This window comes from Aplidium turbinatum, chromosome 3 (assembly GCF_918807975.1).
Source record: "Aplidium turbinatum chromosome 3, kaAplTurb1.1, whole genome shotgun sequence".
Taxonomy (NCBI): Eukaryota; Metazoa; Chordata; class Ascidiacea; order Aplousobranchia; family Polyclinidae; genus Aplidium; species Aplidium turbinatum.
This window is the reverse complement of record NC_137474.1, coordinates 41,940,431-41,966,192: the sequence shown is the minus strand read 5'-3', so window position 1 is coordinate 41,966,192 and position 25,762 is coordinate 41,940,431. Positions and strand designations below refer to the sequence as shown.

Below are 25,762 nucleotides of genomic sequence, written 5' to 3'. Positions count from 1 at the left end.
TCATGTTGAATCGGTATATTTTGGAGGGTTTCTGGAATTCCCAAGATATAGACTACTATGCTACTTTACAATAATCGCAACTGCTTCTACATTCATAAGCACAGCAAAATACGTTTGAAAAGTTGAGAAAATCATAGTCAAATCAAAATAATAATACTGACAAAAGACGTGTGGAAGCAATTTAAATACAAACAATAAATTAGTTTCAAGGTTTTACTGCATTTTCATTGAGTTGGTTTAAAGTTTGTACCAATGGTTCTCCAGCAATGGTTTTCAAGCTCGTTTGCTCAACTGCCCCTTATCACTTTGGAAACATTATTTTCTATCACTATTCAAGAATTTATAAACTATTCCACGAAAGTAATAGGCTGTAAAGATTGTATGATTTATGGTTCAATGTGATGTATCACATTGGTGACCTTTATAAAGATTTGAGAGAGTTGGCATAATCTTAATACAGTACTGCAGTAATGCATGGCTAGCGAATGTAGCATCTAATATATTTTGTTAGTGGTTCAATAGTTTTGCCCCATCAATTTTTAGATCACCCACTTTAAGAACCACTGGTTCAGAGTTCAGACGACCCTTGAGTCGTGCGCGCTGACTCGCGAAACAAAAGCGTCAAACAACGGATTGATTTTTTTTCGAAACTTTTTGTAAAGTTTACATAGTTTCAATTTTGTTTTCTTGTTTACAATTTCAGAGTTGTAAAAGAAAACTCCACAAGAGCTTGGGAGGGCGGGGGCAATTGTCCCCCCAAAATTTTATTTTGCCTCCCAAACCAATACGTTTTGATACTATCATAATCGTTTTAGTATCATCATAATTCACATTGAATGACGTTTTCCCGCCTCCTAACAGTTGCTTTGCCCCTCCTAAAGTTTTTTTTTCTAGCTTTACGTCACTGCCACATTTGCTCAATATTGCGTTCGCACAAAAAAATTAATGCTTAATTTAAAATTGATGCTTTAACTGATGGAAACAGTGCTGATTATTATTTGTGATCAAGCTACACCTGCACGAAATCAATAGATTTAATTTGCATCAATTGGTTTTGCGAAGTATTTAGTTAAAGTTTTGAAGTTAATTGAACTTTGGCAACCTCTTCGGAAAAACTACCAACAAAAACATTTAAATACATATAAAGTAATGACAGTCCATTGATCAAAGTCTACAGTTGTTTCTTTGTGGAATACAAGACAACTTTGCAGCCATTCTGTGAGGTAGGGTGTAAACTTTTTGAAGATTTAGACCAAGCGAAAGGAAGAAAAAAGAAAACTAATCTTTGCGTCCAAGTAATACTTCAAAGACCCATGAACCTTCTAATAAATCTCACAATTCCAATGAACCTGACGATTCTGAGGAATCTGCGGATTCTGATGAATCTATAGGGTGTAGACGATCCAAAGCGGTAGGCGACTTCTATAAAAGAAGGGTGAAGATTTGACATCACTTTCTGTGCGACTCTCCTCTCTAGCTACTCTAACGAACTAAATACAGGGCTGTGGAGTCGGAGTCGTGGAGTCGGAGAGATTTTGACGTGTCTGAGTTGGAGCCGGTTAGTTATAAATATAAATATAGTTATAATATAACCCAATTTAGTTATAAATTGAGATGTTGGGGAGGTTTTGACATGTCTGGAGTCAGAGTTGGCCAGTTGTAAACCGAGGTGTCGTAGTCGTATATTTTCCGCCTGGCTCCAAAATCCTGACTGGATAACGGATTAGATGGCAGGAGTGTGAAAACAGGTTTCGCAGAATCCATAATAGCGAGCTTCCCCTTGATTATTGCAGCTGCTGATTTCACATGTTCCGTCATTGGTTGCTTCTTCGACGCTCGTCACCGAGTCAAGGTAGCTGAAAGGGGCGCTGGTCTCAGCCGATTGGTCCAACATCTCTCTCCAAGCCTCGTGGCAACTCATGCAAAGGTTCCTGTATCTTTTTATTGCCCTTCCATTGCAACCTAATGAAAAGTAATGGTAATAATAATTCATTTTACACCAGTTGGGTGCAAAAGAGCGTCAATGAATAGTCTCCATAATAGGTGATTGATAAAAAGCTTGTAGATCAGTTGACAATTAACAAGGCCACTGATCACAAGCTAATGTTGGATTTACAAATCTAAAACCAATTGAAATAGTTGGGATTATTTTCATAAACAGCAGCCTACTAAAAAGTGTCGCAGTTCTTCCGGGCTTGTGTTGATGTGATGAAAAGCAATGATGCGTAATATAAACTTTATACATTTGTTGTCGTTTCATAGTCGGGTGGACAACTTGACTTTAGATTTAGAACGATACCAAGGAATGGAATTTGCATCAAAACGAAACAGCTTCATTTTCAATAGCTTTGCCAGCCATAAGGCATTCAGAAGTTTAAAGGAGCACTATATTCTTCTGGCGTAAGCCAGTTAAATTATCACAAGTTGTAGGCCAAGTAATAAATGGCTTTGAGTCCGACATTTCGTCAATCATATACGACTGAACTTTTCTACTACAAAAACAATTAATTAGTGCTCTGGGAATCATAGATTTAGAAATTAACACCAGTGGAAGCATAATGCAACTAGTTTTGCTTAACCTTACCAGCCGTTCTGCATTTGAAGGGGTGATCCTCCATATCAACGTAATCACCTTCTAGGTAGCAGTCACTTGTAGTCATGGTTTCTGCGAGGTTCTGAAAACACCACAAAGTAAAAATACGATCACAATGATGTAATAAAGTAGATGCTGATGTATTTTATTGACCTCTATTTCATCTTCATGACGTCACTGAGCATTTTAGCTTTTTAATGTGTTTTCTTCATATTTTGAAAAAAGTAGCCTAATTATTCAATAATTTATTTGGCAAAGAGAAGTAAGGATTTAGTGTGGTGATGCTTATACATTTTTTCTCGACTGTTACTTAAAACACAAATACAATCTACTTGTCTTTAGGAAGTTTCTGACACAAGAGCTTTGATACAGAGAAGATTCAATCCCTTAACTTGACGTGATGACATGCTGGGTAAAACATGAGTTTTGCTATTTCTTTACACCACAAACTAATATGATTGTGGCTATGTAACAAAATCTTAAATCAATACTCAGGGCCGTTGAGAAGATAGTCTGGGCCAGTGGCGTAGCTAGGGGGGGGGGGGGGGCAGACCGCCCCGGGCGGCAAGTCTGGGGGCGGCACTTTCAGACTACGATTTTTATTTTGATTATAAACTGATAAAAAAACGCATTTCATTTTCACATGCTTTTTCTTGAAGGGGCGGCAAAATCTGAATCCTCTCCGGGCGGCACATTCCGGCACATTTCCTAGCTACGCCACTGGTCTGGGCCCGGTATCAATGAGATTCTCTGGCTTCAGACCAAGACACTTCAGAGAAAAACGCCTCAAATCCAAAGAATAGGTGGTGGTATCATTTAAATCTCGGGCCCCTTAGAAAGGTTACGGCCTTTTAAAATCAGGCCGGGCCCAGGTTCAAAGTACTCCCAGGACTCTCCCGTCAACACTACTGTTTATACCTGTTCCTGGCTGGGGGGTTTTACGACGACTGCATTTGGTAGAAAAACAGTCAGTCCATAGAGGTTCTCTTGCAATTTCATCAACCGCATGTTCAGTACGTCATCATATTTGTGAATGTAATGAACTTCTAAAGTTTGGTCAGAAGGGAAACTCAAGTTGACTTTATCTCTGGTGTTTAATCCACTTTTCTCCAGAGTAAAAGTAACCTGGAAAAAAACACTTTCGTTCAAATGACGAAATCATGGTTTAAAAAAAATGAATTAGTCCTAATTTTCAGATTTATAACTTATGTTTTTGTCAGTTGACTATTGTAGTATTCAAAGCCTTTTCAATTTACACCCTCGTCCCTCGTATTAATATTGCATGAACCGTTGGGTATGTAACTTTCTTTCGCACATGGCAACCTGTTTTACAATTAGGCCCTATTAAAAAAGCTCAAGCAAGTTGAGTACAATATTGTAGCAAACCAGAACATTATAACTATGATAAAACATGACAAGATTGTGGTATAAAAAAAATAAAGGTTGTTTTCAGGAAGACATTAGAATAGCGGTAAATCACTTAACTAGGCCTAACGAAAAACAACACGAGGTAGAATTGCGAATTATCCCATAACAGTCAAAGTCAACATCATAATACCACTTTACGGAATCTAATAGCATAAAATCATTGAAAATAATAAAATTATGTATACTTCTTTATTTCCATCTTGTGAGGTTAGCTTCACAACTGTAAACACAATGTTCTTGCAATTCGTGATTACAATTTCGTGCTTGGATACGTAATTGGCTGTGACTCCATTCAATAAGCTTCGTGAATGAGACCGGAATGAACCAGTATGAGAGCTGCTTGAACCGCCTTCCGCTGCTTCATGCTCTACAAACAAATGACACAGAAATAGACCCAAGCGACAAAATGGGAAACAGACTCGTTCCATATTGTTCACTTCTAAGTCTGACAGGTCCAGATTAGAACAATCATTAAAATTATTCTAATTTCAATTGTTAATACGGGAAATAGATTTACAAGTATAGTTAGCCTACCCCGCCTTAAAAAAGCGTAGGCTATTTAAAAACAAGTGTAATTGCTTCACTTCGTATGTATCATACTGTACATAAACGATATATGTATCTACGCTTAGAGGTGCGTATACTGTTGGTATCCGACCAGTAAAGTAAAGTATTCCAAAAACTTTGACTTGACCTACCTGTATTGTGAGTAAGAATTAATGATTCCGAATGCATTTGAAAAGATGAAAGAGATCCATAAACGGGAGTGAGATGGTGAGAATGATCTTCTTCATACCTGCGACAAAGAACATAAAATTATGATTTAATTAAGGGAGTAACTAACAGGAGAAAGAATGATCAACAACTCCTTTCTCCCAGCAATTTAAATGTAATCATTAAGATTCATCATTGTCTATATTTTGCTTAAAATAACACTCTGTAGAAAAGCCAGTTAGGAACGATGACAGATAAGAAACACAATGGTAACAAACTAAGTCCATATTTGGCTCATAAATGTACCAAACCAATTATTTAAACTTTAAATAAATGCTTTGCTCATGTCTTCCGAGCCACGCCTTGAAAAATAATATAGAATTCGTCCAAGTTCCGTTCCAAAATCGTGTGAGACATTTTAATTAATATTTGATTGGAGATAAGTCAGTGATGTAGCTAAAAAGGAAATTTTTGGGAGAAAAAGGCAACTTATGGGGGGCAAACGTATTCAACATGAAGTATAATGGTATTAAAACGTTAATAGTAATTTGTGAGGTCAAAGCCCACGTGACTACATTCCTGAGATAAATTTGTATTGACAAGTTATTTCCGTTAATATTAGTACCACTGTACTGCAGGGTTTTTATCTATCAATGCATCAATAGTTAGATCATAAGCAAACGGTGTACTCCTTTGAAATTCGTCAAGTGGAATTTTATCTGCTGTCGCTTAGACCCTGAACAAAAGCAAGAAAAGCAACCTGAAGAAAAAATTTATTACCCTGCGTCGTCGGATTCGATATTACTGTATTTCGGATGAGGTAAAGATGATGAGGAATAGTTTGTTGAGTTGGTCTCTGGAGGAGGCAAAGGGACATTCTCAAGTTGAGGATTACTATGTTCAAGAAGGTTGTCTCGATCAGGATTTGTGGGACAACCAAGCAAAGGGGAAGTTGGTGCCGAATCTACGTCCTCGTAGGATTTGTATCCTGATTCTTCACTGCAGTTTGAACTAGATGTGCGTTGTTCCAGACCATGATTTTCGTTTGATCTTGAAGCAGATGATTGCCGATCAGGGTTTGTATTGTCTTCCATTTCTAAGAGCTTTACTCTTGTTTGTGTCGTGGCGTTATCATCAACATCCATCTGTGGAGGTGATGCATCAGCTGCATCAAGGCTTGGAGGAGACATGGTGAGAATAGGTTTTCTCAGCTGACGAAGATTCATGGCTTCTTCAACATCATTTTCCGGTTGCAAGCTTTTGCTTAATGGCTGCAAAACAATAAAAATTGTTGAGACTTCTATAAAGATAAGAGATAAAGAAAAAGATATCTATAAAAATACGCTCGTCACTTGACAGTAATCTAATCCTCATATACAGCGTCACCAGTCCTATAAAGATCAGAAGAGTTTGGATTAGTCCACAAAGTAATCATTTACGACCAAATTTAAAAAATAATTTGAAAGGTATTTAAAAATATAATTCGGATTGATAAACACTGTTGCAATTCTGCAGCATCATTGTAGGCATGCCCTTACGCCTCATTAGAATGATATAAATAAACGTTGAAGTAAAGTAACTGAATGATGTTGCAATACATTAGTTAATCTGTTGATTATATTCAACAAAGCAAAAAAATCTAATTCTAAACGCCAATTTTCGAAGAAAAAAAGACACGAAAAGCACAATGCATAACAATTTGCAAAGTTTTGCATCTTAAGATAACTGAATTGGAATGTGTCAAATGATTGCATACAATGGAAACAGGACTGTCATGCTTTTGGATCGATTTAGTTTATCAGAATTTGAAAATAAATTTCTAGCTTTGCAGAAATAGATTTGTGTTCCTTCAAAACTATGGTCATTAATATTTTGGTTGTAGCTATCAACGTGTCTGAGGATATTGCATAATAAATCTCTTGCTCAAATAAAAGACTTTTATTTAAATAATGGTAGCAGGTAAGCTTTGAAATGATTTATAGAAATAAATTTGTGATTTTTATTTAAAACCATCGTGATCAATATTTTCATTGTGGCTGTTGACATGTCTGAGGATTTTGCATTGCATGATAAAGTTCAGTTCAAATAATGGATGAAAGACTTATCTACAATCGTCTTAGGCAAGCATCGACATGATTCATTGTTGTTTCGCTCGATGTTGACCGAAACTTCCATTGTTTTCCACTTGGTCACACTTCACGAGTTGCACCAAGTGTTGGAAAATATTTTTATTGATCACGATAGTCGACGAAAAATTGCACCAGACTGTTTATGACAACATGAGAAAGATCACGATTGTTTGATGTTTCAGCAATGTTGGCCAAAATACAATTTAAGGAAGCAATAACTTTCGACATTAATAAAAGAATTTACGAAAAGTCTATTTTCTCTTTAAGTTCGACTATCACTAGTAGAGTTGCCAAGTGGCCTAAAGCTCGGAGAGAAAACGGTAAACTGATGGTCTAATTTTATATACTTTGTCTGACGGCTAGGAAATGATTCGGAACTTTATTTGTGCCAATATTTACTTTCCTGTGACATCAGTGAAGTGATAAATCATAAATAAAACATATTTTTAGTATTTGTCATAAAAATCCCGAATTTCAGACAAATTCTTTCCTAGGTCTTCCCGGATTATCTGGCAACCCTGTTTACGAGGTGTTAAAAGCTAGTGTCATAAATTCATTGAGGTTTTATTTTTGAAGAAAATTAACTTTTGGTAAATAAATGAAAAAAGGCAGTCAATCTCGCCTGATGTGCCCATTTCAAAAACTTTGCAAAAAAAGGCAATTATAAGCTTTCCAACGACAAACTAGAAAAAAATTTAAAGCCAACATGAAAAGCTTTTTTTTACCTGAGTTGCATTTTCAAAAGTTAATCCTACTGGAAGCTGTTCTTCAAAGATGCGGTGAAGTTCAAACATGTACTTCCACAGATTAAACACATCGGAAGGTTCCCCTCCCTGCTCGAGTCGGTCTGAGCAAATCCTAATAAACCAACTCGGATCAATGGTGAAGTTATTACAACTTTGTGAATTTCCCTCTGGTACTCTAACAGCAGGCACCTAAAGCAATAATAACAGAATGTAATTAACATTTCATTGCTCCATATTGCTACGTGCTTTCCAGCAGGTAACTAAACCGCATTAGATTTTTACAATTACCACTAGGGGCATTCTTTATTCATCGTGGAGCTTCAACAGTAGCTTTGCTATTGCTTGTCAAGCTCAGTGACCAAAGTTCATCCTGTTGGTCCAAGGTTCGATTCCAGGTCAAATCAAATGAGAACGAATTTTAAAACGATTACTCATATTTTTTGTGGCAGTGAAAGCAAAGAAGAATGAGAGGTATCAAAGAGTTAGAGTAAATGGACAGGGCCAAAATAAAAAACGTAAATGTTAGACATCTAAACAAACCACTCTCTAGACTGCAATGACGTGACGTATCTAGTCTGCAATGACAATTTGTGGTTCAAGTGTGTAAGCCAGTGGTTTTTAACCAGGGTTCCGCGGAACCCTACGGTTCCGCCAGTAAGTCTAGGGGTTCCGCAAGTTTACATTCAAATCTGAGAGTCTATTTTATTATTATATTATTTATTATTATATTGTTATTAGCATATTGTTTAAATATAATCAAATATTGATTAGGTTTGCCACTATTAATAAATTCGCTACACTTTAACACAGTGGTTCCCAACCGGGGTGCCGCGGCACCCCGGGGTGCCAATTGCAATACTCAAGAGTTCCGCGAGATATTGAGATATTGCAATACTGTGGTCCATTCTTTATTTTAACTTTATCCCGTTTAAGTACGGAATTTATTTATTTTAACTCTGATCCGCGGTAAGCCTTTGTTTTCTCGTCCAGGAAAAACAGCGTGAAAAAGATTTTGACTCGTTGCTGTTCTTTCCATAAAAGAGTTTGAAACGCATCAATATTGCCAGGTTTCATGATTTTATTTTCATTTTACGGCGCAAAAAGTCAAATTGCAGTGATGGATTATTGGATTGTGTGATCCAGCACGATTACAAAGTTGCACAATTGTTTGGGAACCATTATAAAATTGGAAACTTTTGTTAGATAAAAAATTGACGAGTTCTGGATAAAAATTCAACATAAATATTCTTGCGTTGGAAAGAAAGCTATTGTGCTTTTGCTGCAGTTGTCCACGTCATACCTATGTGAGAGTGGATTTTCTGTATTAACGAACATAAAAACTAAAAAAACGAAGACGACTGCTCATAGTCGAGGAAGAAATGCGGGTGGATTTATCGAATGTGCTCCCAGAGCCCAAATTTCACACTGACTTTTGAATAAATACATTTATTTACGTGCGCTATACTGTACAACTCATTCTGTGTTATTTCATACAGTTATTTGAAATACAGAAACCTCATAAAGTTGATCCAGTTTTGCCAGGGTGCTGCAAACTATTTATTTCTTTGATAGGGTGCCGCAAGGTTAAAAAGGTTGGAAACCACTGCTTTAACACGTTCGCTGCGATCCCGAATTTTCGTTGTTTTCTTGTGGTGCGATTACCATTAACTTTCTGCTTTCCCGCCAAAGAAACACCAGGCTCAAGTTTCTCATTGAATTTTTTATAAGAATAAATGTAATTTTTTACAGTTTGTATTTTTATTGTACATAAACAAATCTGAACATGAGTATTTTAATTTAATTTTATTAATCAAACGATGTTTTTTGCATAAGGCAATTAAATTATTGAACAGGGGTTCCTCGAGCTTTTGGAATGTTTCATTGGGTTCCGTTCCACCAATAAGGTTGAAAACCACTGGTGTAAGCTAACCAGGTGGGCCTTATATGTGCATTCTAAAAACCTAATTGATTCCTAAATTTATTTGCCAAGTTGTTCAATAAATTTGTGCATCAAAAGTAAGTTATTCTTTCCTAAGACTTATCAAAATAAATATATCTGTAATCTTAACATTTTAAATTTTATAGTCAAAATCCAATTTAAAAGAGTTTAACTTGAAAGAGTTTTAAAGCGGGGAAGACGCCATGTTTTTCATTTCTTTTGTCAGATTATATTTTCATAATCAGCGATTTTTAAACTTATTTGTTACCTCTAATATTTCATGTTTGGTTGTGTACGCGATGCCAGATGTAGAGGCGAATCTTTTCAACAACGACATTCCATCTTCTCCTTGCAATAAATAAGGAAAGTCGAATGGCTTTAAATTTTTATCAGTAATTGGTATGCACAGATCTCGGAACTTGGAACCTGAAAGAAACAGTAAAGCGTCAAGTCCCAAAAACGTCTTCAAAATCCCCCCAGGGTCATAAGTCAAGAGTCTGTAGGTCATAGCTATTGCATACACTGTTGACAACATGTGACTCCCGACAGTCCATTGTCCAATCCAGCCAGCAAACTTATATCTTTTTTACAATTTCTATTACGTTTGTAGACGTGGAATCAATGTAAAAAAAAGAGGATTTTACTAGCTTGTAACATAAGTCGCATGTTTCATCAATTAAACTTTGGAACCTCAGTAGCAATAAATTGTAACAATCATTGCGCAACAAACCTGTTGCATCTTCATCAATGAATAGTAAGGGGGCAAAATGTCCGTTGTGGTAAGAGAGATAGATTGGAGAGTTAATGCATTCCTCTATAGGTATCATGATAGGAAGATATATGGAAGGTTTAAAATCTGAAAACAATGCATTATTTTATCTGTAATCTGTATGGCATATAACAGTACACCACAAGATATGTCGTAAATATTCTTCTTGTATACAAAGTATAGAAATAAGTTAATTTTACGTAAAAGGTTGTCTCATGATAACCAAAATCTCGCCACCATGGCTGAAAAAAAACAGACTAAGCAGCACATTATATAAAGCAGTAGAGACGAAGGTCTGGTTTGCGTTTATTGTGACAATGTTGGCTTAACCAAGTAAAGTTGTATTAACTAGTAGACGTAGGATACATTACATTCGTGGTCGTATCAGGCTAAGATTTTAAAAGACTTAGCAGTTGCAACATTTCAACATCCTATACACGTTTAATAAAAATAAACAACATTAAACAAAATGTCATTTGTGGCAAACATTTAGCTAAATGTCATAAACAAATAAGCGTAAAGCCAGTTGGCACATAGGGGTACAATAGATAACTCCCTTGCTTGATATTCTAAAACAGCTCTTAATTTGATCAAATAGATGAAACCCAAGCCGTGCTTGAAAAAAAAAGATACCGTTTCGTTCTTGTCCTGTGATGATGATGGGACGTCTTGTGATCTGGGACATGATGAAGATATGGAACTGAGACAAGGGAGAATAGATTGTTTGAGATTGTCTTAGAGAGGATCTGTTTTCAACGGGACGCAAAGAAGAAGCTTCGCAAACTCTAGCCCAGCCTTGGCGAAGACCCTGCAAAGGAAAGGAAGTAGATATTCAAGTACAATATGCGCTGTTAAATGACAGTGCATCAAATATATCACAAACTTGTCTTTCTTTTCACCATAAATGTAACCAAGGAGGGGAGAGCAATCGCCCTCCCCAAAATTGTATCTTACCTTCCCAAAAATGGGTTTTTAAAGCTATTACAACGTTTTAATAGCATTGTATTACATGTTAAATTACGTTTCATAAATGTTTGGCAGCATTTATTAGCTACAATTTAAAAATAAACTCTTTATTTCAATGATTAAATTGTTTGTCCCACCAACAGTTGCTTTTACCCTGCTAAAATTTTCTTTGCAGCTACGTCACTGCTCTCTACATGACCTTAACAAGTTCTTTGAAGTCAACAATTTTTTTAAATAGTGCGAAATACGCAGTAGCCTACCTCTTCTGAACAAGTCTTTTCCAATTGTTGACACTTCAGCTTGGTGTACGCCGTCCATCTTTGGCGTAGAGGAGAGTCTGCACCTGCTTGCTTGTCACATGTTTCTTTCAAGCAGCGACGAAAAAACAAGACGTGGTCTATAACTCCGCACAGCTGTACTGCGATCGCATGACATAAAGAATTCCCATCACCTAAAATATTCGCCGTGGTAAGGTATATATAAGTTTTGTCGTATCCAGGTTTGCACCACTGATTAAATATTCATACAGACGGGAAGGCAAGGAACATGGACTTCTAAATAGTAGTATCTGGACTGGAAACTAAGTGGGCAACATGAGGCCAAACAGTTGGTACAACAGTTGGCCAACAGTGGGCCAACAGGGTTAGTTACTTGGCTGTTGGCCCACTGTTGGCCAACTGTTGTACCAACTGTTTGGCCTCATGTTGCCCACTGAGTTTCCAGTCCAGATACTACTATTTAGAAGTCCATGCAAGGAAGCTCTTCATTGTGCCTACATTAAAGCCCAGCTGCGTGTTTATGAGCGAATCTGCCAGTAGTGGATTCAGTGGAGCACTTGATTGCATGCCTCGCAAATACCGAGAAGAAAGTGCATTTTTTTGTCATGTTTTGAAAAAAAATTGCCCTCACTTTGCCGTTTAATTCCATTGCATTATCGCAACTTATGATATAAAGGCAAGCGTGTTCAATTGAGCAGCAGATTTTAAGAGAGGAGGGAAAATGTTTAATCACAAGCTTTTCAAAAAATAAAATAATAATATTTTGGAAGCAAGAAAAATTCTCAATCAGCTGCTTAAAATTAGCAAGCGGGACAACATTTCTCAAGTCTTCTTCCGTCTATACTCCCTTTCCCTAATTAATAAATGTTATGAGTTACGGTGCCACAAACGCTGTCAAAAAATAAATGATACTATTACCGACTGTACACCAATACCAATACTTCAATTGTCATTTAAGAAATGGTTTTGAACTTTAAATTAAAGGTTTAGCTTTGACGAAGATTATGAATTTAAAACTAATGCAAAGTGTGCGTCCCAAACATGATGTATTTTGGAGCCAAAAAGATACAAATGCAAACAAAATTTGTCTGTAATAAATTCCCAGTTCATTTATTTATTATTATTTATGTCTCTATCTCATGCATACTTTTTTCAAACTTTTGTGCCTCCCAAATTTTTTTCGTGATTGATTAACAGAATCGATATTTCTTACGACCATCAACGATGGCTTAGGTCTAGTAATCTAATTTACTTTTAATTTGCAAAGATTAGCGAAAGTGAAACCTACCTGGCACAACAATCGCTATGACCCGCTTTGTACACCTTGTCCAATTAATAATGTTGTTTTGTTTTAATGCTTCGGTAAAAAGTGGGTCAGATATCGACTCCCAGGCCTCTTCAAATCCAACCGACTGATTCCCATCTTGCATTGGAAGAATTGGGGCCGCTGTTTTGACCTGAAAACGTAAAATATATATAGTAGTCAATGTAGTAATGTAAATGCTGCAGTCAATACCAAAACACGCAGTTGTGGTCGTAGCCTAACTCAGTGCAGCTTCAACAGACAACATCTGCAAAATGAAGGCTATGCCAACGTACGTAAAAAATAAAATTTTCAGCTGTGGTGTTTATTTATATTTCAAGAAAATGTATTTCAATATGACTTTGATAAAGCTTTTGCATTGGATTTTAAACGTTTTATTTTCGTTTTCATGGGTGTTGGCAGAAAGAAAAAGTATCTCTAATATATATCTGCTGCGTGAAAAACAAGGTAATTGCTTAAATTCTAAAATAAAACTTTGTCCCTAAATTTTTCATTAAAATCTTGTTTTGACTTAACCAATGATCTAAAAGGATGCGTAGTGTGATAAAACTTATCAAAAAAGTGAAGAGTAGCCTACGTGTACCACACTAAATTGGCAAATTCAAGTTTATTATATCTTTCGCCACATTATTTGGGCTTCATCAGCAAGTAATAATAATAAGACTACAGTTGGTAAGCAAAGTTAAAAATACAACTTAAATGTTTATCCTCGGATTAGAAAAGCTTCTTTGTGAGCTTAATCTTAGCAGTTTCGCATACTTGTAGACTGTAGAGGCTTTGAATCACTGACGCAGACCCGGTTATCGAGATTGACAGAGTGAAGTTTCCGATTGTTGAAGTGTTGTTGTTTGTGAGCGATTCCATTCACTAGGTAGTCTAGGTGCCGCTGAATGGAGAGTAGTTCTCAGAATGCGTTGCTCATACACCTCAAGAGTCAAGAGTTGAAGCAGCGCCGCTTGATCTTGAAGCTTCGTTCACGAAGCCAAGCGCTAGCTAACTGAGCTATCGGGAGTAAATTTGCAGATAACAATCGAGCAGCACCATAATAGATGCCAAAGCGGAGATTTTTTATTCCTCCGCAACTTATGTATCGAAACTAACTACTGTATATAGGCTAGGCCGCTAGGCTATCTGCTGCATACTGTGTAGCCCATTGTGAGTCTACATAAAGTTGTAGTCTTATAGACTATGTCCATCTTTCCATTGCCTAGTTTCCACAAGACATAACATTATCTATAAACTATACCGTTTCTTTACCTCTACCACTCTACCAACAATAGACGAACCCGAATAGCTTAGGCTACTTAGTTCTTAAACCATTTAAACTAACCTTTTCGACCCCAAAAATGACAGAAGTCGTCTCAGAAGCGCATTGGATGGGGATACGTAGCATAACCCGCCAATTGTAAAGGCATTCTTGTTCAATTTGAGGATACGACTGCTGTAGAGGTTTGACAGCCATTGGGATTTGATTTGTTTGAAGTGACCATGCATTCCTGTTGCTTATATTTCATGCATTGTAAGCAGATTAGCCAAAATAAATTTTGTTGGGGAAGCAGAAATCTGTAGAAAGCAAAATGCAATCACATTTGAAGTTAAATGCTTAAAAAAATACTTCACATAATTCAAATACACTACTTCCACCAGGTATAAAAATCGACTGATTACAAAGTATTTGAGCGAAACAACTGCTTATTTCAATATCGAAATAGCGATGTTTTTGAAGCCTTTTGAAAAACATTATATTCGAAAACACAAAATTTTTTTTCAACGAAGCTTTGAACAAAAGCAAAGTGAAAGTACAACTCGCTTCCTTTGAAAAGAGAAACTTGTTTGTTCCAAACACATCAGCAGCTAAGTGACGTCAACAATTTAGTAAGTGCAAGGTCAACACGCACTTTCCATTTTGCTACCCTTGGCCACGTGCTGAGATCTTTTTGCGCTTTTCTTTTGTTTTGAGCCCGCAATACAATACAACCAAGACGGACTATATGCTTAGTCCGTCTTTAATACAACCCAAACAAAATCATGATAAAAAATCTAGAGCAAAACTTTTTTTCAAAATTGTTCTCTTGTAACTTGTAAGCTGTAAATCTTTCAGGGAAAGTTCACTTTAAAAATGTGAAAAATCGTAAACAAACGTTTTTGTAACATCGTGAACCCAATTTTTTAAGCTCTCAAAACTAATGATTTTGGTTCGTAATTGACTTCGGCAATTCAAATTTAAAATATTCAACTGTCCCAACCTGATACAAAACCTTCCACAAGAGTTGGACTAAATACGATCGTTCATTCTTTTCCAGCAGTGCAGGGAGGCAGACACTTTAACCATGCTTTAACACAGTGCAGTTTTCCTTGCAAATCAACTGATTACAGTCATGTGACTCAGCACGTGATATTGTGAGCATTCTTCTCGAAAGATTTTAATGTTTTATCAATTAGCCCAAGTAAACGTACCGCCGTCAGCAACGTTGCCACGTGGGTTAGGGCGTGGACGTCGCTATAATAGCATCTGGACAGACTGAACTGGAAGCTAAAACGCTAGCCCTCATCTAGGCAGCAAACAGAATTGCCAAATTGGCGGTTTTAAGCTGCTTGTCCCAATTTTGGAGAATTTTTTTTACTTTGGAAAAATTCGCAGTTAAAGATTTCTCTCTGCCCAGAACTTCAAAATGTTCCGAATCACAAGTTTTTGTCTTCAACGGCTTTGAAGTTTTCCAGTTAGGATAGAATTTCTTATCTGGCAACACTCACGGCAAAGGGCACGGTAAATGTAGCCACTTTATTGCCTTCGGTTTAGTTATCGCATATTGCGCCATACCCAGCTAGTTACGCAATCTATTCAACTTCAAGAATAAGCTTTTTGTACCCTCAAGTCACAAACAAAACGTTAACGATCCCGATATAACCCTTAATGGCCACTCCGGCGTAAAGTATTAAAATCTATATGTTGGCACTTACTCTGATGTTACTTCAAATTGATGTTATAGTTAATTATTGTTGTTGTTCCAGACAATTGTTCACCTAATCAAACGTCATATAAAAACCGTTCAGGTCTACTGAATTTTAGCGTATTACGTCATGGAATTTTTCCTAAACATGAGCAGAGATTGCACCATCGTTCGTACGACTTGTGTCAAACCTGTTTAAACATGAAATATTGGATCACCAGCTTTGAACACCTGTTTGAATTGCGTGACAATGTCTTTCACTATTGCGTCACAGTACTGCGAACGTGAGTTTGAGATATTGCTATCTATTCTGGTCATTCGTGAAATGGTTGCTTGAGAGTTAGTCGCACATTTAACTGTTTGCTTAGTGCTTGCTAGCTGGACAAAAATTCCGTCTTTATCCAAGTAATCTGTTCTGTAGTGACAATTTTTAGTGGTGTACGGTGTTGCATCTCGATTTCGATAGACGCGGGCTAATTTTACAGGAATACACTTTTTGAATAGACGTTTCGAAAGAGTGTTTCTTTTTCGGTCATTACATGCAGACGAACGGATCCGGGAATTTTATGTTACAATTTTCCCACGAAGAATTATGGTTTACCGCTCGACCAGTTGTCAATCAACAACTGGTAAAGCCTTTTGTTTTTTGTTTTTGTATTGTTTTTTGTTTTTTATTGAGATGTATTGTTTTTTATTGTGTATTGTTTTTTATTTTGTAATGTATACAATATATATTTGCGTTCAACTCCGACACCGTTCCATGTCAAATAAGCTATGACACCACACGGGTGTGGCAGACTTGATGACCAGTTCGGTCCTTCTGCCACTCCCATCATCGTCAGCAAACATTAAAACAACCTAGTTCACATTGTAATCTTGTATTGTTTTTTCCACATGTGCTGTTGATGCAAATAAAAGAACTTCTCTCTCTCTCTCTCTCTTTTAGCGACAGGGCTCATTTTTAATTTTATGTCAAGTTTACAATGTCACCAATCACATCATATCATCCGTTTTATCCTCACTGCTTTACGCAAGAAAGAATACAATCGGTACCATTGTTAAAGTATTTGATGTGACTCGACGTGGAATCGAATTGAAAGAAACAGCCTAAAGTGTGATATATTCTTCGTCTTGTCAACATCTCGGTTAGACAAATGCCCGCTTTTGCATTGATTCAATGTCTTCAGACGTAAATGTGAAAAGCCCAGATTTTGCTGCTGAGGATAATTGTCTAGTTAACTTTCCAAACAGTAAGTTCCATCATTTCGACATTTGATTCAACAGCTGCAGATGTCTGTAGGTGTAGGCTACTTCTCGATGTGTTCATGTTACTTGTTGTTATCACAAAACAACAGTCCAAAGAAATACATTTAGGTTTACAAAGTGACACAGAATGTAGGCGACAGCCATTTTTACAAATTGTTGTAATTAAAGATTAAAATGGTGTTGTGTTTTTTACATTGATACTGTTAACAGGAAAAACGTATCAACTATAAATTCAACCATTTTTTACATTGTTTGAACATCTATAAAGGTTGAATCAATGTAAAAAGGACTGATTTGCTGCTACGAAGGTGGTTAAAATTTGTTAAAGCACTTCCTTAAAAAACTCAACCAAACTCCCCGGGAAAGTCCCTAGGTACTTTTGTATGTGGAGTTGTATGGGTTGCCCGATTGCACAATTTCCTTTGTAAGTGGTGCAACATTAGATCGAGTTGCGTGTTTTGAAAATGAGACATTTTTTAAACCTTATCAATCAACTGACGTAAAATCCCGCTGAAAAATCCACTCTGAAAACAGTTTCAAATTACTTTACTGTATTTTGTTGGTATTGCTATTTTGCATTCATCAAATCATGGCCACCTGGAGATGCGGCCTGATTTGTCACATTTTGCAGATTTTGATTACAGCTACTGCTAGTGCTTGACTGACATTTTTTGAGATGGTTATACTTTTTACGGTTTCCTTATGACAAAAAACTTTTTTGTTGCCTTGGGGAAGCAGTAGCTAATGAGAAAAATTAAGTTGAAAAACGCAAAATCAGACTGTTATTTAAAATTAACAGTCTGACTAAAATCTACAAAATCAAATTTTCTTTGTTTTTCATCATGTGAGGATGTTCAAACCTATTGTGTCATCTGGGGAAAAGAATAAAGAAAGCGTAAAAATCAAATTTTTAGAAAAATTTATTTAAACGTTCGCCCAAAGTTAGAAAAACTTGGAAATTTCTGCAAAATGTGACAAATCAGGCCGTATCTTTAGGTGGCCATGATCAAATGCTTTTTCAGTATATTGTGCTCGTGTTTGACCTGAAGTTACGCAATAAACTTTTTGCGAGCAATCAATTAGAGAAAATATGAGATCCTCGGACACTCCCAAGGTATACGCATGGTGTCCAAATAATACACGGCAATCTTTTCAAATTCCCGGAACCTTGATAAGGTTACGGGCACCTAATATCATCCCGGGTCTACAAATACCCCCTAGACCTCTCTGTCAGCGGTACTGTCTCTATATCACTTCAATGGAACTATGTCAACAAAGTCAGCTGAAAAAATGTTAAAAGCAGCACTTTAACACTCTCCTTCACATTTTCAAAAAGATGTCAATGGTCGTAATTCAAGCTGTCAAAGATTTAAAAGGATGTCTGTCGGAACTTAATTGCATTCTTCTTTTGATCATGCTTCGATTGGCCCATTAACTATCTGACTAAAAGCTGAACGTCTACTTTGCACGAGTATCCTACAATACAACTCAGCAGTTGTGAACTCAGCACATTGCAGTTGAGTAAGTGACAACTGAGCAAACAACATTTCAGCAAGTTGTTGAAATTGATAGATGATGAACCTAAGCAAGTAAACGCAGACCAAGCCGATACTTGGCAGTAGCTGAAATGTACTTGCCGAGTTGAAGCACTTGCTGAGATGTCGCATGCCGAGTGGTCCGGCTACCACTTTGTACAGCTGATCACTTTATGCCGCACTTTATATTTATACGGTACCTATTTGGTTTTAGGTACTTCCCTTGGACTCTTGAATTATAAAATTTCCCGTAAGATTTTCTATTGATTTTTTGTAGTTTCCATCCTTTAAGCAGATGGTACTCAAACAAGAAATCAATCGTGGACCAGTAAGCTACGTGGTCAAATGGAAACAGCACCACATGATGCGAAAGCCTTGATATAGCTTGTAAATTGCTGTGCAAGAAAGATTGAGATGTACTTGTTTGATAGTAGTAGTAAATTAGTAAAGTGTCATCGTCCACCGATGTACTCTTGCACTACTTATGCTTACGTTTGTAGTCTTTCTCCTGTATATGTACTTTTTTCATGTAACTCTATATTGATGTGGTATCATGTATGCGTATCTGAAGCTAAAAAATAAATAAATATAATGGACTCCCTTGACTTGACCCCTTTTGGGAAGCAACGTCAATAGTTATTTGTTGAAGAGGTTTTGTCATGGCTCGCCGATGTTGAAGCAGAGTACCGTTCTTCGAAAACTCCTTAAAACGATTTCTGTCCTGTTCGATTACTATTCTGTATGAAAACTACATCCAGGGCTTTGTAAGAACCATCTTGTCCTCCTCCCTCCCGAAATCCACTAGTGGGCCCCTATGTTTAGTGATGTCTCTTAAAATCAGGTCAAGAATGCGTTAGGTTATGGCCGCAAACTTTCAATGCAAGGAAAAAATTCATATTCATCTTTTTAGCAAAGAGTAAACAACTCTTAAAATTAAAAAAAAAAAAAGGTAAATATGCCGACAATGCAGCAGCAGCGGGTTTCAAAAAACGTTACTCAAATTTTGACAAAGAAAAATTTATAGGCTAAGATAAAAGAACAAAACCATAAAGCAAAACTAACGTCTAAAGATCTAGCCAGGGCTGTATTAATCTCCCCTCGGCCGGAAAAGTCCACGGTTGTTTAGAGGCCCATTAATTTTAGTTTTGCTTCACCTTTAAACTATTAGTTTTGATAAATGGACACTACAAAATTTAATGTCTGTAAAAGTAAAGTTCGACAGGAGGTGTGGGGAGCTCCAGACAATTTTACAAATATAATCTTGTTTTGGTTACATTTTGGGCATTTTTGGCGCAATAATTTTTTTTTATTAAAATGCACACTTTGTATGTAACCATAAGTTAATTTGTATGTAGTAGGTAAAGGTCCCATACTCAGATACTAAGCTTTGGGGAATGAGAAGATAAGGTTCGCATTATACTAAGCCTTCGGCACTAATTTGTATGTGGTCTAACCAAATTCATCAAATTAAAATTAGATTTCAGCAGAAGGTTGATGTCACAATTCTTTCTATCACTTACCAAGAAAGAGACTTGGAAAGGATTAATGACGTAGTTTCATGGGATACCAACGAAAAGCAGTCAATTAAATGGTCGAATAGTTCTACTAGTAAGATGATAAATGAAAATTCTTCAAGGACTTTTACGAATGGCTCAACACTTCCAATAATCAAAGTAACAGTGAACAGCAATAGATTCGAACTCTTATCGACTTTAACGTACTTCACTCACAGCTTCTCATATAGCCTAACTCTAATCTCAATCACAATTTATTATAGCACCAAATCTCATCTACTCGTTATCAATAACTTCAACTCTCAATCTACAATCATCTCACTATACTCTTTACTTCTATAATTTCAACTACAATAATGTACGCAAATTACGCCACTATTTATAGCAGGTTTGTTTGGTCTTGTAACTTCGAGAAGGTACGATAATGTTACATCATAAGAACTCATTGTTCTGGTCAAGTTTTACTACAGGTAGGGGAGGGTGGGGTAAGATGAGCAGCTTTTTGCTTAACTCGCTTTTACAAAAGAACGGTTTGTTTTGGAAAATTTTAATAAGGTGAACTTAAAGCACTAATGAATCAGCTACATTTTAGATTTAGTTTTATCACCTTGCGATTTTTATATTTTTTTATATTGATACTTATTTGCGTGTTGCTCAACTTACCCCGGCATAAATTGTATTGGGTAAATTGAGCAATGACCTGGGGAAAGTTGTGCAATTCGATTAAGTTGAAGCATTTCCCTGTCAGTTTGTTTGTATTATTACGAGGCATTATGCTTTACAACACAACACTGCTTTTTTTATCCAATACGAACCTAAAAAGACACAAATTCAGCAGTTCAAACATTAAATAAGCTAAGGCTATTTCTTTTGGGGTAAGTTGAGCAACTGCTCTAAGATACGTCAACTAGCATTGCACATTTTACCCCATCCTGATTTTTCTGACAAAATTACAAATATTTAAAAAACTACAAGACTAACCAACCTGAAGGTTTTATTGAATATCCTCACACTTTATACTTACCAATACAAAAAAACAGATTTGATTTACATAGTCTAACAATAAAGTTATTCAGTTTTTGGCAAAAAAAATAAAAATTTCGATTTTTTTGACATAAACAATATAATTGCGTGCCATTGTAAAATGAAACTCGCAGTGGACATAACAAATACATTGAATGAAATGGTATTATGAGTGATATATCCAGAATAAAAAAAAATAATTCCGCCGACTCGTTTTTCCAAAAACAGGGAATGCTCATCTTACCCAATTGCACACTTTACCCCAGTCTCCCCTAAACATCTTTGTAACGTCATAACAGCCTACCACCTGATAAATTGTGAGAAGCAAGCTGGAGAAGCTTTAAGACTTGCACGTATGCAAAATGTTCTAGAAATACGTCACATAAAGGATTTCGCAATCAAAGGTCACTATAGGACAGTAACCGATAATAATAAATCGTATAAGAATTTTACAATTAAAACAGTACGCTTGGTCAAGACAAAATGTAGCCTGTCGTGAGGCTTCGCATATTGATTGTGACAGTTTAGTTTAAGTTAGCCTGCCATTTCAAAAATCATTCACGACCACGGAAGGACTTCAACAATTCAAAAATCTTGAAAGTTTGTATAGCCTACACTCTACAGCACGGGTGGGCAACCTTTAGCATTGAAAGAGCCATTTGGTCTCGTCTCCATCAAACTAAAACCTGCTCTGAGCCGCACTATCTAATTGACTGTTTGCAGCAAAAACCTAACGCTTACAGGAAAGCCTTTTGTTAGAGTTATTCTCTTCTAGCATTTAGCCATCATTTATGATTAATCAATACAAATCTATTCAAGTAATGCTGAAATTAATTATTTAGCTATTTATACTGACTAGCTACAAATTACCATTAATAGCTGCAAAGCAAACCGTAGCTATAAAGGTAAAGTGTTGTGCCTCCTTGTCGCAACTATTCGGTTTTTAATTGTTGCACCACAATGGTTTAATTGTGACACGAACTAGTACAAAAAAAAAGTATCACGTGAGCCAGAGCGCAGAGATAAAACAGCCGCATGCGGCTCCGCAGCAACAGGTTGCCGACCGCTGCTCTACAGTATAGTGTGGTGTAACCTTTCTGAACGCTAGAACTTTGAAAATCTATCTGAGGTGTAATCACCTTTGCTTAACCTATATTCTGACGGCACATTTCACTTCTTAACCTATTTCTAATAACACTGGAATTTATCAATTTAATTCAGGGGTGAGGAACCTGCGGCCCGCGTCAAAACTTCTTTAATGTACAACAAAGAAATAATTTAATAATATAAATAATTGAATAATATAATTTAATGCATCAATTTCATCAAAAGCAGAGGTTTGAACAGCCGCTTGTTTGAGCAATTATTGAAATTATCTGAATACTGATTACCACGACCTTGTCTATCACTGCGCAGTTCGTTGGCTGAGTCGTAATGACATGCTTACACGCTTTTACTTGTTGCGAAACGAAGTCGATCAGTTTATAAATAATCAGGGAAACCATGTCGTTGAACTCACTGATAGCCAATGGTTGTGTGACCTAGCGTTTATAGTTGACATTACCAAGCACCTCTCCGAGCTCAACGTCAAGTTGCAGGGACCGAGTCAGCTTTTGAACTCCTTGTTTGCAAAAGTGAAATCATTTGAAGCTAAACTACATCTGTGGAAAGCACAACTTGAAAACAATAACACCGCACATTTCCCTACCTTGCAAGAGCAAAAGCCTTCTGCCACAGCCAAACATACCCATTTATGTGTCAATCTTATGGAGACATTTAATGCAAGATTTTTGGACATAAAGAGTAAAGAAATAGAGTTAGATATTTTTGTCTCTCCTTTCAATGTGGCTGCAAATAATGTTCCTAGTAACTTCCAACATGAAATAGTAGAGCTCCAGAGTGACGGTACGTTGAAAGCGATGTACCAAAACATTCCACTGCTCAACTTTTATCAACGCTACGATAAATGATGATGATTTTCCAGTCATGCGGAAACATGCTTTGAAATATGTGTCTCTGTTTGGAAGCACCTACCGCTGCGAGCAGTTTTTTTCCAAATTGAATCTAACAAAAAGTCGGCTTTGCTCCAGACTGACTGATAAAAATGTGAAGATGCAGTTAAGAGTTGCAACATCTTCCGTGTCAGCAGACATCACACGACTCACCAAAAATAAAAACTTTCAGCCATCCCACTAAATCATTGTCTACTTCGCTGGATTTTTTATTTGTAAATAAAACTTCGAAATTTTTAGTGGCCCGCCTGTGTTATTTCTCATTTTATGTGGCCCGCAATACTAAAACGGTTCCCCACCCCTGATTTAATTGTTCATTAATAACTAGGCTATTTAAGTGAGAAGTGTGTACTTCGGAATATTACATTACTTTGTTTTCTCATACTCCCTTAATCCACTTCTGAAACTATCTATGCCCAAAGTCGCTGGTTAGATGAATAAAATGTGGTTGAACGAGCAAAGCGAGCGAGAAAATTTTACAAAAATGGAAAAAAAATTAGCCTACATATTAAATGTTGCATGTAAAATTACAAGCCGAAAAACGCTGCACAAACTAAATATGCGTGGGCCTCTACTAGACGGAGGTGGTCTCCAGCCGGAGGTTTGGGAAGCAAAAAATTCGGCCTTGCATGATTTAAGCTATTAATTATTATCAAGCTTCTGTAGCAACTTTTTTAAGCAGTCAAAAAACATTAAACATACTAAAATTAATGGGCCTCTAAACATCCGTGTGCTTTCCCGACCGTAGAGCGATTAACACGGCCCTGAGCCCCTGATTATACATCTATTTTAGTTTCGCTTTATTTTAAATTAAGTTTCTGTTTGAAGAACTAGTTTCGCGTCACTATCGCTGTCAATTCTTGCTACAATCGGCTGCTGAGAAACATAAATAAAATCTCTTGACCAGTGCCTCTCTGAGAAAATTTTACAACGCGTAAATTTTTTTTGTGCACATTATAATTTTAAGGATGCATTTGCAGAGTGGCAAATATTTTTTTTTTAATTTTAAATTTATAGCGTTGTAAGCGCGCAAGAATGCAATTTCACTGCGCAAATGACCCAGTGTTATTGCGAAATTGTTCACCATAAAGGAAACACTGCTCTTGACCTTGGACCAGTAACCTCGCCTCAACCCAGAGAGCAAACAAGTCGTTTTTTCATTGATTCAACGTCTGCTCACTTTAAATCTATACAAAAATGACTGGTTTGCTGATGCAACAATCCCACTTAATAAATACCACAGTGTGGTGTAATAAAGACACAAGTATGCTGTAACAATGAGTCTTGTGCTTGACATTCCTGTCACCACAGTGTAATCTGCCAGTACTACTGTAAATGATGTATGTATTATGTAATATTTAATGTAATGATTACTGCAATATCATGTATGTTATATCAATGTATTAATATAAAATATTTGTATGTTGTATCATGTATGTTATATGTAATAATTTGTGAATATTGCTGTGATATAGAAGCACAAGCCGATGTCTAGATATAATCTTTTCTTACAGCATGAGGTGAAAGTCTGATTATGTTTTATGCCAGAGCTTCTTAACCTTTTTTACCTCAGGAGGTACCTACATACCTCTAAAGACGTAGTGGCGCACCGGGAAAACGAAGTGAGCGCGAAATGTTTTTGGGTATACCAGTATATCTTGAATTGCTTGTAACGTTTTATTACATAGCTTCATAGTTGGATTGTCTTTAAAGTACTATATGCTCATTAAAGTCGAAAATTAAAGCAATAAAAATATAATAAATAAAGCCTTTAATATTGTAATAATTTCAAATTATAACAATAAACAACACAACCCTTGTTTGAAAAAAAGGGCTCGGACTAACAAAACATCACACCATTTAATAAGTTGAACTATCCATTTCATTGCTTCAGATTCAGAGAATACATACTTTATATATCTTTAATTCTAAAAATAATTCAGATTTTTTGAATGTTTCTTCAAATTATTTGCGGCTCTCCTGGCGATCTTCGAATGCACACCGGTTAAAAAGCGCTACCTTATGCCATGGGTAAGAGCATTAAGAATGCATTAATTTGAGCAAAGCACAACAAAAAGATAGAATTTATGAAAGAAGGCTCGAATAAAAGCTCTTTCATGTAAAAAGTTATACAACAGCCTTGAATTAGTGGCATGACTATTGCGAGTTGGGTTTATTGTTGGTTTGTTAAATAAAATTCTTACGTTGAAGTCTCTTAGCATCTGTTCCGGTTCCTCGGTGTTATTGCAAATGTAAAGTTACAAAGGATCCTTCATTTAAGATGCAACGGAATGATAAAATATAATAAGTAAATAAAATCAGCCCGGTTCTGAAACTTGTATTAACTAGGTATCGATTAATCTTTTGCCACCGTAATTATATTTTTGCATTAACTCAACCTACTACTCACTGACTTTGCCCTTTCCTTGTACGAACGATTCGGCTTGCTGCTCTGACACTTTTTAAATCACAACTCGTTTATATACTTTGTAAGGGGAATACCCATTCATCTTCAGAGTGTTGCCAAATGTTAATTTGATTGAAAAGTTGATTATGCATGCGATTCAGTCATAAA

General features: G+C 36.4%; 1 protein-coding gene across 3 annotated transcripts; it reads right to left on the bottom strand.

Moving 5' to 3' along the window:
* On the bottom strand, positions 1-25,762 carry LOC145766363 (uncharacterized). Of its 3 annotated transcripts, XR_014288708.1 has the most exons (15): positions 25,598-25,762; positions 14,217-14,449; positions 12,851-13,019; positions 11,545-11,735; positions 10,952-11,126; positions 10,280-10,405; positions 9,818-9,975; positions 7,590-7,799; positions 5,516-6,006; positions 4,720-4,817; positions 4,207-4,388; positions 3,512-3,718; positions 2,585-2,675; positions 1,611-1,962; positions 1-1,571 (listed from the first exon to the last, which is right to left on the bottom strand). XR_014288708.1 is itself a non-coding variant. In XM_082578058.1 (14 exons), the coding sequence occupies exons 2-14, from the start codon at positions 14,346-14,348 to the stop codon at positions 1,724-1,726; spliced, it is 2,469 nt and encodes an 822-aa protein (XP_082434184.1). In that variant the 5' UTR covers positions 14,349-14,449; positions 25,598-25,762; the 3' UTR covers positions 1-1,723. The 3 variants fall into 3 exon arrangements, 2 of the variants coding, with proteins under 2 accessions (XP_082434184.1, XP_082434185.1); XM_082578058.1 differs by having other exon boundaries at positions 1-1,962; XM_082578059.1 differs by having other exon boundaries at positions 1-1,962; positions 25,602-25,762.

What these genes read in the sequence shown, in the direction of transcription:
- LOC145766363 (XM_082578058.1), bottom strand. Translation starts at nt 14,348, where the DNA reads ATGGCTGTCAAACCTCTACAGCAGTCGTATCCTCAAATTGAACAAGAA. An exon ending in CATTGATGAAGATGCAACAG is followed by an intron (nt 9,976 to 10,279) that starts GTTTGTTGCGCA and finishes TGTTTCTTTCAG; the next exon opens with GTTCCAAGTTCCGAGATCTG. An exon ending in CTTCAAATGCAGAACGGCTG is followed by an intron (nt 1,963 to 2,584) that starts GTAAGGTTAAGC and finishes ACTTTTCATTAG; the next exon opens with GTTGCAATGGAAGGGCAATA.